Below are 13689 nucleotides of genomic sequence, written 5' to 3' on the forward strand. Positions count from 1 at the left end.
ATACATATTTAAATAAGGTGGTCAAGGAAGGCCTCACCAAGGTAACATTTGCGAAGACTAATACAGTGAGAAGGTAATAGTTAAAATTTTTACTGAAAGGAAATTTTTTAAAAGGTTGGTTTTTGCATAATGGTATCTCTTAGTTTTATAGATAAGAATCTTAGAGAAGGTAAAATGTATGTTCAATATGATAAAACAAATGGTTTTCTGTATTTCGGTTACTTAGACTATAGATAAATATAATTTAAAACATATTGTCACTATGAAGCTAAACATAGGAAGTTTAATTTTAACCAGTATAACATAAAAAAGAGGAGATAATACACTGGAAATTACTTTTACTGAACAAAACCATTAAGGGTCACACTTACCTTACTAAATATGCTACAAGTTCACTAATACTTCTCTTTCTCCAGAAAGTTAAAGCTACATTCAATCTCAAGTTCCTGCTGAACAAAACCTGTGCCATTGTTTCATGGTCCTGAGAAACCTGAAAGGCAGTAATCTAATTTGTTAAAAAGCACATCGAGGTATGACATAAAATCATCTTTTTCAATTAAATCATTCTGGTAAATGTATTTTAAAATTAAGCAAAGGTGATTCCTTTTACTAGCCCACAAAAATAAATATTGCAGCGAACATAGTAAACATATGATTTGAAACAATTTAGGACCTGTATCAATACTCTTTCTTATTTGTTACTATTTCCTTTTAAATCTCAATAATTCAAAGAATAAATTATTTTTACTCACCTACAAACCTAGGATTTAATTTATAATGTGAATTAAAGGAAAAGGTAACCATACAGGCTAGTCATTATCAACTAAATAGGATGAATAGGGAATCACAAAAATTCAGTTTTATGACAAGATTTAAATTCATTCATTTTTTCTATATAATTAAGGTAACATATTCCTGGATCATCGAAAAAGCAAGAGAGTTCTAGAAAAACATCTATTTCTGCTTTATTGACTATGCCAAAGCCTTTGACTGTGTGGATCACAATAAACTGTGGAAAATTCTGAAAGAGATGGGAATACCAGACTACCTGACCTGCCTCTTCAGAAACATATGCAGGTCAAGAAGCAACAGTTAGAACTGGACATGGAACAACAGACTGGTTCCAAATAGGAAAAGGAGTTCGTCAAGGCTGTATATTGTCACTCTGGTTATTTAACTTATGTGTGGAGTAGTACATCATGAGAAACGCTGGGCTGGAAGAAGCACAAGCTGGAATCAAGATTCCCGGAGAAATATCAATAACCTCAGATATGCAGATGACACCACCCTTATGGCAGAAAGTGAAGAGGAACTAAAATGCCTCTTGATGAAAGTGGAAGAGGAGAGTGAAAAAGTTGGCTTAAAGCTCAACATTCAGAAAATTAAGATCATGGCATCTGGTCCCATCACTTCATGGGAAATAGATGGGGAAACAGTGTCAGACTTTATTTTTTGGGCTCCAAAATCACTGCAGATGGTGACTGCAGCCATGAAATTAAAACTCCTACTCCTTGGAAGGAAAGTTATGACCAACCTAGATAGCATATTCAAAAGCAGAGACATTACTTTGCCAACAAAGGTCTGTCTAGTCAAGGCTACGGTTTTTCCAGTGGTTATGTATGGATGTGAGAGTTGGACTGTGAAGAAAGCTGAGTGCTGAAGAATTGATGGTTTTGAACTGTGGTGTTGAAGAAGACTCTTGAGAGTCCCTTGGACTGCAAGGAGATCCAACCAGTCCATCCTAAAGGAGACCAGTCCTGGGTGTTCACTGGAAGGACTGATGCTGAGGCTGAAACTCCAATACTTTGGCCACCTCATGCGAAGAGTTGACTCACTGGAAAAGACCCTGATGATGGAAGGGGCTGGGGGCAGGAGGAGAAGGGGACGACAGAGGATGAGATGGCTGGATGGCATCACTGACTTGATGGACATGAGTTTGCGTGAACTCCGGGAGTTGGTGATGGACAGGGAGGCCTGGTGTGCTGCGATTCATGGGGTCGCAAAGAGTCGGACATGACTGAGCAACTGAACTGAACTGAACTGAACACGTTCCTATTGCAAAAAGTTCAAGTAGCACAAAACTTTATAAAATAAGTATTTTCTACTTATCCACAAAAATATTTATTTAACTCCTGAGAAGTAATCACTGTTAACATACTGGTAAGTATCTTTCAAACCACTTTCTAGACAAAGACAAATTAGGCAGGTAAAAAATTAAATTATTCTAATATCTATATTTTTGAAAACTTTGTTTTTTCACTTAAATAATATGTAAGATTTTTCAAAATCAAAACAGAGATCACTAGAGAAGGAAATGGCAACCCACTTTACTATTTTTGCCTGGAAAATTGCATGGACAGAGGAGCCTAGTGGGCTACAGTCCACGGGGTTGCAAATGAATCAGACGTGACTTAGTTACTAAACAACATCATCAAAATATATTACAAAACCATAGCAATTAAAACAATGTGACACTGACAAGAAGACAGACAAATAATAGCATGTTAAAGAAACTTCAGATACAGACAAATGTATATACAACTAACAATTTATGACAAATATCACATAAATATAATTTATAAAAATTTTTAATAGATCAGATAAATTGAATATCCATTTGGAAAACAATGAATGTTGACACTACTTCCTAACATAAAAAAACTTAAACTCCAGACGTAGTATGTATCAAAATGTGAAATAAAAACACTTTTTGAAGGAAAAAAACAACATATAAATCAGTCTCATTTTTAGGAAACAATTACATATTGGCCAGTCTTTATGAACCACAATTTTCGACTGATTCTGGTATTTCCTTACTAAAACTGTGCATCAATGAACACCTTATGTGTGTAAATATGTACACTTGTATAAAAGCTTCCATAGGATTAATTTTAGAGCTGGAATAGCTAGATCCAATTTTTTTCAATAACAGATTAAGATACAATTCATATAACATAAATTTACCCATTTAAAATGCACAATTCAGTAATTTTTAGTACATTCAGAGTTGTGCAAGCAGCACCATAATGAATTTTAGAACCTTCTCATCACTTGCAAAAGAAACCCTGAACTCCATTCTCCCCTCTCCAGCTATTCACAGCTATTAAGTCTATTTTCTGTCTCTATGAAAGTCACTCAGTCGTGTCTGACTCCTTGCAACCCAATGGACTATACAGTCCATGGAATTCTCTAGGCCAGAATACTGGAATGGGCAGCCTTTCCCTTCTCCAGGGGATCTTCCTCACCCAGGGATCGAACCCAGGTCTCCCACATTCCAGGTGGATTCTTTACCAGCTGAGCCAGCAGGGAAGCCCAAGAATAGTGGAGTGGGTAGCCTAACCTTTCTCCAGCAGATCTTCCCAACCTAGGAATCAACCCAGGGTCTCCTGCATTGCAGGCAGTTTCTTTACCAACTAAGCTGTACCTAATGTGGATGATTCACATAAACTGAATCATATAATATATGACCTTCTTTAATGTGTGGCTTCTTTCATACACATGTTTTCAAGATTTATATAGAGTGTAGCATATGTTGGGATTTTACTCCTTTTTAATGATCAAATAATATTCTATTGTATGGCCTGTGAGATTATATTTATCCACAGTCAGGTGATGAATAATTGGATGGTTTCCACTTGGAGCTATTAAAAAGTGTTATGAGTATCTGATAAATATCTGTGTGGACTTTTCAATTCTCTTGGGTATATACCTAGGAGTGCAACTGTTGGATGAAAAGGTTGTGTATATTTGAACTTTGACAAAATAATATAGCATCACTTTTAAATTTAGGTTTTCAGAGAAAGCACTAGCCAATCAGGAAAAAAAGTCTGAAACAACAAAAGAACAATTAATAAACCTATTAGTTAAGCACAGGCTTAATGAAGGTTTGTGGACAGTAGTCAAAATGGGAGCTAAGTAAAAGGGGGGCCTTTAAATATGCCACACCAAAAAAAAATGTGGCACTAATACAAATGTACAACTGAAGCTTTTATTTTTTAAAGGCATTTTCACTGAGAATGTTTACTGCCTCAGTTCAATTGAGGATCCAATGCAGGTCCCAATCTAGGCCATATTTCTGGATCATATAGTTATACACGTTTTTTTTCTTCAGGGTATATAGTTTCTTTGATTTTCTAATCTGTGTTGGTTTCATCACTTCTATAACTACATGAAAGAAGGGGCAGTGTCTGTTTTTCACCCACCAATCTGTTTCTCAGAGCCTCAAAATACACTGCACAGCAGGGAGCCATCAAATAAATATTCGTGAATGAATTAGTATGACGGTGATCCTCAATTTTAACACTAAGGTTTAGGTACCACCTATTTCTCCAGGGCTCATGAAAATTCACTGCTAAGTCAAATTCTCCTTGCTCGCTCTTTTCTCACAGATACTATAGACACTAACTTCACCTCCCCTATCATTACTAACTTTCTATTACTCCGGGATCTTATTTTTACAAGAACATTTTCACTGACAAATGGAATCCTTTTTTGTTATCATTTTATTATGGTTTAGTAACGTTTTTTTTACTGTTCTTTCACATTATTTACTTGTAATTACTATCCTACATATGATGCTCATTTTTATTCATCTACATACTTAACGATGATTTTAATATAAAGTTTTTTTTTTTGCTTGTATGCCACAAAAAATGTTTTTTGAGAGAAACAATACTAAGTTTACCAAATCATAGTTTAAGGAATTAAGGTACATTCATGCATTATAATGTTATGTATCCATTAATTGGGCTTCCTTGGTGGCTCAGTCAGTAATATCTTTGTATGGTGACAGATGATAACTAGACTTACTGTGGTAATCATTTCAACATATACAGCAATATCAAACCACTACATTATATATCAGGAATTAACAGAGTGTTGTATGTCTATTATATATAAAAACAAATGCATAAACTCATAAATTCCCATTTCTGAAAGAGATGGGAATACCAGACTACCTGACCTGTCTCTTGAGAAATCTGTACGCAGGCCAGGAAGCAACAGTTAGAACTGGACATGGAACAACAGACTGGTTCCAAATAGGAAAAAGGAGTACGTCAAGGCTGTATATTGTCACCCTGCTTATTTAACTTATATGCAGAGTACATCATGAGAAACGCTGGGCTGGATGAAGCACAAGCTGGAATCAAGGTTGCCAGGAGAAATATCAATAACCTCAGATATGCAGATGATACCACCCTTATGGCAAAAAGTGAAGAACTAAAAAGCCTCTTGATGAAAGTGAAAGTGGAGAGTGAAAAAGCTGGCTTAAAGCTCAACATTCAGAAAACGAAGATCATGTCATCCGGTTCCATTACTTCAAGACAAATAGATGGGGAAAGAGTGGAAACAGTGTCAGACTTTATTTTTTGGGGCTCCAAAATCACTGCAGATGGTGACTGCGGCCATGAAATTAAAAGACGCTTACTCCTTGGAAGGAAAGTTATGACCAACCTAGACAGCATATTAAAAGGCAGAGACATTACTTTGTCAACAAAGGTCCATCTAGTCAAGGTTATGGTTTTTCCAGTAGTCATGTGCCGAAGAATTGATGCTTTTGAACTGTGGTGTTGGAGAAGACTCTTGAGAGTCCCTTGGACTGCAAGGAGATCCAACCAGTCCATCCTAAAGGAGACCAGTCCTGGGTGTTCACTGGAAGGACTGATGCTGAGGCTGAAACTCCAATACTTTGGCCACCTCATGCGAAGAGCTGACTCACTGGAAAAGACCCTGATGCTGGAAGGGACTGGGGGCAGGAAGAGAAGGGGACGACAGAAGATGAGATGGCTGGATAGCATCACTGACTCAATGGACATGAGTTTGCGTGAACTCCGGGAGTTGGTGATAGACAGAGAGGCCTGGGGTCTCCCTGGGGTCCTTTTCTCTGCTTTGCGGTCCATAGGGTCACAAAGAGTCAGACATGACTGAGAAACTGAACTGAACTCATAAACAAATAAACTCACAGAAAAAGATCAGATTTCTGATTACCAGAGGCATGCATGAGTGGTTGAGGGGGAACTGCATGAAGACAGTCAAAGGTACAAACTTCTAGCTGCAAGTACTAGGCAATGTAATGTATAATTTGGTAACTACAATGAACACTGCTGAGTGTTATATATAAAAGCTGTTAAGAGAGCAAATCCTAAGAGATCTCATCACAAGGAAAAAAATTCTTTTTCCATTTCTAAAATTTTGTATCTATACATGATGTTTGCTAAACTTAATGTGGTGATCATTTCATGACATATTTATCTCAAATAATTAAGTGCATACCAAATGCTGTATGTCAATTATATCTCAGCAAAACTGGAATGGAAAACTGTACAAATGTTATCTAATTACATGGAAAAACATTAAAATTTATTAAATTTTATATAATAAAAACCAAGTTATATATAACATAAAAACCAAGTTATCGAACAATATGTATAATATGAAAAGATACATCAAAAATTTAACACTGCTATCTATAGATGTTGAGTTTATGGATAATTGTTTCCTTTAGGTTTATTTTCTACAACATATACAATAAATGTAATAATTATTTTAAACTTATGTGTTTATAAATTTTTCATCAAATCATTCTTTCAAATGATCATTTTTTAAAATTTGTTTTCCTGAGTTATAATTTACATACCATAAAACTCACATATTGAAAGTAAGTAATTCAAAGATTTTAAATAAATTTATGTATGGAGTTGTGCAACTATCACCACAGTCCAGTTTTAGAATGTTTCTATTACCCAAAACAATTCCCATAAGCCTGTTCAAACAACTAACTTTGCCTGAGCCAGAAGAGCAGCAAAACTAAGCAGGTTTGCCTAAACAAAGTTTCCAATGGCAATTTTGACAGCCCAGCAAAATATGTCTGGATAACTGGCTCCGTGGTCCACTTTTTATGCAAGATTTATGATCTCTTCCCTTTCTTTAAATCTCTACTGGCTAACTTGCCATTCTGGAAATTTATAGCAGCTTGTCAATCATTTCATTCCATCTCAGATATCCTTAACTTAGAAAAACAGAATAAACAACAGATTCAAATTTGGTTAATCTAGAGAACTGTTGCAGGGAGTTAAAATCTCTCAAATAGTCTGAATTCAATAAACAGTGAATTATTTTACTAGTAGACTATAGGAAGGAAAAAGTCAATAATTGAAAAAAACAGTTAAGTTTATATAAATGACTTACCTCAGAAAAAAAGCCACTATATTTTGATGATGGGCTTTCTGTCTGTGAAGAACCAGAATCACTGGTGTTAATCAAATATGTTCGGCTATCATGCCGTAATTTTTCAGGGAGGTGGCCTGCACAAGCCAGTTCATTTTCTTTATTTGCCATGACACAGCCCCCACTTTTAGGGGACTGCTTTTTTCTGTAACAAGGATTTTGAATAGGATGATGAACTTTCTTTCTTCTATAGATCACCTTACGTAGTTTATCTGGGCTTTTCACAGCTTGTCCAACTGTTCTGTAAAAAGAATTGATTTTCTTAAATGATAGAGAATCATATGAAAAGCTTTAAAAGTTTTTAAGAGACAGACTTAGTAGGCCACATTCTGTGATCACTATCTACTAAAATTAGAAGCAGAATAATTTTTAAAAATCTTAAGTCTTAGATTGAAGAGAAAAATAAAAGGGAAATTACAAACTATCTGAAAAGCAATGAAAAGGATGATACTTTGTACCAAAAGAAAAGGAAGCATCATAATAACTAGATGCTTTTAAAATGTAACGTTACAAGGCATTCACAAAGTATAAAAATTAAAACAATTTCTTTTCACCTAATCTTTTTCTAACAAGGTGACACAGTAATTATACAAGTTTGAATCATGCAGGTCTGAACATACACTTTAATATAAAAGAGAACACTTATTTTGATTAAGCCGAAATATATTTAATTTGAATAAGATAAAACAATAGAGAGCACATCGCATGGTTTAGTAGAGTGGCTCTCAAATGTTTTGGCCTCAGGATGCTTTGCACTCAAATTACTGAGGTCTCAAAAAAATTTTTTGTGAGCAATATCTACTGATATTTGATGAATCAGAAATTAAAACACAAAATTTGTTAATTAAAAAAGATAAACTCATTACATATTATATAGAATATTTTAAAAAATCCTTTATTTTCTAAAACAAAAAATACAGTGAGAAGAATGGCACTGTTTTGGATTTGTGTAAAATCTCTAATATCTGGTTTAACAGAAAACAGCTGGATCCTCATATCTGTTTCTGGATTCAATATCTTACATCATGTAGCCTCTGGAAAACTCTACTGTACACCTGGAACAGACTGAAAATGAAGGTTAATAACGTCTTAGTATTTTTCCCTGGAGGAGGAAATGGCAACCCACTCCAGAACTCTTGCCTGGAGAATCCCATGGACAGAGGAGCCTGGCAAGCAATACTCCATAGGGTCACAAAGAGTCATAGGGACATGACTGAAGCGACTTAACACATGCATTGTTATGAAGATAGTTTTGATGTCATAAACTCCTTGAAAGGGCTTTAGGGACCTCCAGGGTCCCAGATCATACTTTGAGAACCAGTAGTTTAATGGAAAGTGCCTTTGGAGTTCAGTATACCTGAAAGTAAATGCTGTTTTTACCACCTTCTGGGTGTATAACCCTAAAGAGAGCCAAAATCTTTTTTTTTTTTTTTAACTCATCACTTGTTTAGGGTAATGGTACCCATCTATTTTATACTGATATGTTTAGCACAGTGTTTGGCACAAAGGAGTTGCTTGACAATAAATTATCATACTAAAACACAGTATTTTTTTCTCCTATTTTCACTCTTATCCAGCTTTCAATATTTGCTGTTTCCCACAAATTTCAAAGAAGTTCTTACCTAGTTATGTAAGTAGCCAACTGTTTTGGAGATTTCTTAACCTGAAAAACACACGTAGAGTTGCAGCATATTTAAGTTATTTAACCAAGCTATGTAAACTTTGTGATTGATGTCAACAAGTGTGAAATTCAAGTTAAACTTTTCAGATAAAGCTATTTACTGTACTGATGCTGTACTTTCAATTATTAGTTACAACAACACTGTATGTATTTTTGACAATGCAACATATCTGTTTGACTAGTTTCCATGCTACTAGTCATATATTAGATATGCAGGGTGCTAAATAAATGGGTTGAGTTTTAATATGGTTTTAAGAAATTATATCATTGCTAACGAGCCTTGCAATGGTGAACAAAAAGCACTTCTGTGATTCCTATAAAATTAAAATATTTAAATTGTATCATATCGAAACAATATAGTGGCCAAAAAGTTTTTAGATTTTGGAATATAAACAGATTTCAATTTTTTATTAATTCTACCTAATTTTGGCAGATTAAGCAAAACTATCACCCTCCCATTTACTCAGAACTACCCATAGACTTAACTGTTTAAACTGTATCAAACTGAATGACTGTGTTTCCCTGAAATTCCTATGTTCAAACCCTAAATCACCCCCTCCCCAGAGTGATGGTATTAAGAGGGAGGGCTTTCAGGAGGTGATTAGCTCATGAGGGTAAAACCCCATGAACAGGATTTGTGTCCTTATAAAAGAGAGTAGAGAATTTGCTCTCCCTCCTTCCACCATGTGAGGAGGTAGATGACAGCTATCTATGAATCAGGAAGTAGACACTAATTGGATACCAACTCTGCTATGGCCATGATCTTGGACTTCTCAGCCCCTAAAACAGTGAGAAATAAATTTCTGTTGTTTATGAGCCATCCAGTCTCTGGTATAATGCTGTGGCTATCTAAACAGACTGAGATACTGTCTTAATTCTAGAAACCATGGACTTACCTCCTTCATGTTCTTATTAGTGAAATTAGAGATCCTTTTTCTAGGAAGATCAATGGAATGATCCTCAGTATGATTACAAAAGTTGCGTTTTTTAACATTGTGGGTTTCAGATGCCATAATCTCTTAAATACCTAGACAAAAAATAAAAATAATAAACAGAAAATACAAAAAGCAAAAGAGCCTAATCTTTTCCTTAGCACACATAAAAATAGAACAGCTCTATGCTGCATAAAAGAGGCTTACAAGTACAGCAGAGGACATAAAGGCATACCTCAATTTATTGCACTTCACAGATTTTTTTTTTAAACAAATTCAAAGTCTGTGGGAACCTTCCATCAAGGAAGTCCATTGGCACCATTTGTCCAGCATTTTGTTAACTTCGTGTCTGTGTCATATTTTGGTAATTCTCACAATATTTCATACCTCTCCATATTTGTTACAACGTTCTGTGATTAGGGCTCTTTGATGCTACTACTATAATTGTTTTTGAGCAACAAGATGTGTCCATATAAGGTAATAAACTTAATTGATAAACGTGTGTGCTCTGACTGCTCCACTGACCAGCAAGTCCCATCTCTCTCCCTATTCCCTAAGGCACAACAATATTGAAATTGGTTAATGAACAACCCTACCATGGCCTCTAAGTGTTCAAGTGAAAGGAAGAGTCACAAGTCTCTCCCCTTAAATCAAAAGCTAGAAATGATAAACCATAGTAAGGAGGGCATGTCAAAAAGTAAGAAGACTAAAAGCCAGGCCATGTGCACCAGTCAATTAAGCTGTGAATAGAAAAGAAAAGTTCTTGAAGGAAATAAAAAGTATCATTCCAGTGAACACATGAATGGTAAAGTGAAACAGCTTCATTGCTGATATGAAAAAGTTTTAGTGACCTGAATAGAAGTTCAAACTAGCCACAATATTCCTTTAGGCCAAAACGTATTCCAGAGCAGGGTCCTAACTCTTTTTAATTCTTTAAATGCTGAGAGGTAAAAAATCCAGAAGAAAAGTTTGAAGCTAGCAGAGGTTAATTCATGATCGCAAAGAGTTGGACACGGCTGAGCGACTGAACTGAACTGAACTGAAGGGAAAAAGTCATCTCTCTGACACAGAAGTGCAAGGCGAAGCAGTAAGTGCTGTTGCAGAACTACAGCAAGTTATCCAGAAGATCTAGCTAATTGGCTATACTAAATGACAGATTTTTCTATGGAGATGAAACAGCCTTCTGTTGGAAGAAGATGCCATCTAGGACTTTTATAGCTAGGAGAGAAGTCAAACCTTATCTTCAAAATTTCAAAGGACAGTTTGGCTGTCTTGTTAGGGGCTAACGTGTTTGATGACTTTAAGCTGAAGACAATGCTCATTTACCATTCCCCAAATCCTAGGGCCCTTAAGAACTATGCTAAATCAACTCTACCTGTGCTCTCTAAGTGGAACAAAAAAGCCTGGATGAAAGCACATCTGTTTACAACATGGTTTACTGAAGTTTATAAGCCCACTGTTGAGACTGACTGCTCAGGTAAAAAAAAAAAAAAAAAAGACTTCTTTCAAAATATTACTGCTCATCCACAATGCACCTGGTCACCCAAGAGCTCTGATGGAGATATACGATGAGATTCATGTTGTCTTCATGCCTAACACAATAACCATTCTGCAATCGTCTACGGACCATGAAGCAATTTTGACTTTCAAGTATAATTACTTAAAAAAATATATTTTGGAAGGCTACACAGCAGAGTAAACTGAAAACCTTCTGGAAGAGATTCACCATTCTAGACACCATTGCAAAACATTCTTGATTCATGGGAAGTCAAAATATCAACAATAACAGGATTTTGGAGGAGTTGATTCCAACCCTAATGGACAACTTTGAGGGGTTCAAGACTTCAGAAGAGGAAGTAACTACAGATGCGGCAGAAATAGCAAAAGGACTGGAATTAGAAGTGGAGCTGGAAGATGTGACTGGATTGCTGCAATTTCACAATAAAACTAACAGATGAGGGGCTGCTTTTTCTGGATGAGCAAAGAAAGCAGGTCCTTGAGATGGAATCAACTCTTGGTGAAGATGCTGTGGAAACTGTTGAAATGACACAAAATAATTTAGAATATTGCACAAACTTAGTTGATAAAGCAGTGGCAGGATTTGAGAGGACTGACACCAATTTTGAAAGAAGTTCAGCTGTGGGTAAAGTGCTACGAAACAGCACTGCATGCCAGAGAAACTGTGAAGGGAAGAGTGAATCAGTGTGGCAAATTTCACTGCTGTCTTATTTAGGAAATCGTCACAGCCACTCCAACCTTCAGGATCCACCTCACTGATCAGTTAGTAGCCATCAACGTTGAGACAAGAACTTCCACCAGCTAAGAGATTATGACTTGTCGAAGGCTCCAATGATGGTTAGCATTTTTTTAGCACTAAAGTATTTTTATTTTATTTTTTTGACCAAATTGCACAACTTGCAAAATCTTATGTTCCCCATCTGGGTATGGAACCCACGCCCGATGCAGTGGAAGCACAAAGTCCTAATCACTAGACCACCAGGGAATTACCAGCAATAAAGAATTTTCAAGTTAAGGCATGTACATTTTGACATAATGTTATGGTACACTTAATGGACTACATGTAGTACAGTGTAAACTTTCACATACATTAGAAAACCAAAAAATTTGTGTGACTTGCTATATTAAGGTGGTCTGAAACCAAATCTGCAGTATCTCTGAGATATGAATGTAGTTCTAAGTTAAACATTTTTTAAAGCCTTAAACACAGAGGGAAGCACGAGGCAGGGCATTCCAGAAAATTACAATTCTGTTCTCTTTCTTAAATTGCAAACAGTTACAATAATATGGCATGTACTTTTGACAACACATGTCAATCTTCCCATTTTCCTTATCACAATCCATGTATTAAATTTAAAGTTTATGAAATCAGGTCTAATAGTAGTGGTATCTTGACATTCAAACACATTCAAGCCTAAATTTCTGGAATCAAATCACTGGGTCATATACAACCTAAGCAGTCAGGGGACCCAAAATTGGATTATATATATCTGAGTTGTTTTATATCTAATTTTTAAATTTTTCTTTCATTCATGTAACTAGCTCTCCAGAGTTTTCTTCCACTTTTGAAAAAAATAACCCACACCTTGTTACTCCTCCAATTATATTCAAAGGGCGGAAAAAAGACGCTATGACTTCATTTATGTAGGGGCTTTCCAGTTGGTGCTAGTGGTGAAGAATCCATCTGCCAATGCAGGAAACACAAGAGATGCAGGTTTGATCCCTGGGTTGGGAAGATCCCCTGACATCCAAAATGGCAACCCACTCCAGAATTCATGGATGGAAAATCCCATGGATGGAGGAGCCTGGTGGGCTAGGACATGAGGCTGCAAAGAGTTGGACACAACTGAGTTGTTTTTATTTCCATTTATGTAATAGAGGAAATTAGTAATTTTCCCATTTGCACTCAAGTTTCACACAGCAAATTTATTTCAGGTCATGGCCTGAAACCCAAGTTTCTCCCTCATCTTTTCTTTATACATTTACTGAGTATTCACTATATGCCAGGCCAGATGGAGGTCTTGTTCTACCGAATCATTTAGGAAGCTTTTTGAAAATACATCTTTCTGGGCCTAATTTCATGAAAACTACTATTTATTTAATGGCCATACTGCATAGCTGGTGGGATCTTAGATCCCCAACCAGGAATAGAACTTGGGCCTTCAGCAGTAAGTCTGGAGTCATTAACCACTGGGCCACCACGGAGTTCCCCTGGACCCTAATTTCAGCCTATAACTCAGCAGGTATCAGGGAAAAAGCCCAAAGCAAGTACACATTTAGGAAGCCCCACAGGTATTTCCAATGCACATTCTTAGTTAAAAAAAAAATTGA

At 36.0% G+C, this 13689-nt stretch overlaps 1 protein-coding gene across 3 annotated transcripts in view; it reads right to left on the reverse strand.

The window, feature by feature from the left end:
* Window positions 1–13689, reverse strand: part of KATNBL1 (katanin regulatory subunit B1 like 1) — a 58957-nt gene that overhangs the window by 14619 nt on the left and 30649 nt on the right. For 2 of the 3 annotated variants that reach the window (XM_086322072.1, XM_086322073.1), the window contains exons 2-5: window positions 9805–9935; window positions 8850–8890; window positions 7189–7468; window positions 372–490 (exon numbers count right to left, since the gene is read on the reverse strand). In XM_086322072.1, the coding sequence (XP_086178198.1) occupies window positions 372–490; window positions 7189–7468; window positions 8850–8890; window positions 9805–9921 (557 nt within the window). In that variant the 5' untranslated portion in view covers window positions 9922–9935. The remainder of the gene's footprint in view (window positions 1–371; window positions 491–7188; window positions 7469–8849; window positions 8891–9804; window positions 9936–13689) is intronic. The other variant, XM_086322074.1, reaches the window with a different exon arrangement.

The sequence above is a fragment of the Bos grunniens genome, chromosome 10 (assembly GCF_055505025.1).
Source record: "Bos grunniens cultivar Pamir isolate PY7600 chromosome 10, Bosgru_T2T1.0, whole genome shotgun sequence".
NCBI classification, from domain to species: domain Eukaryota; kingdom Metazoa; phylum Chordata; class Mammalia; order Artiodactyla; family Bovidae; genus Bos; species Bos grunniens.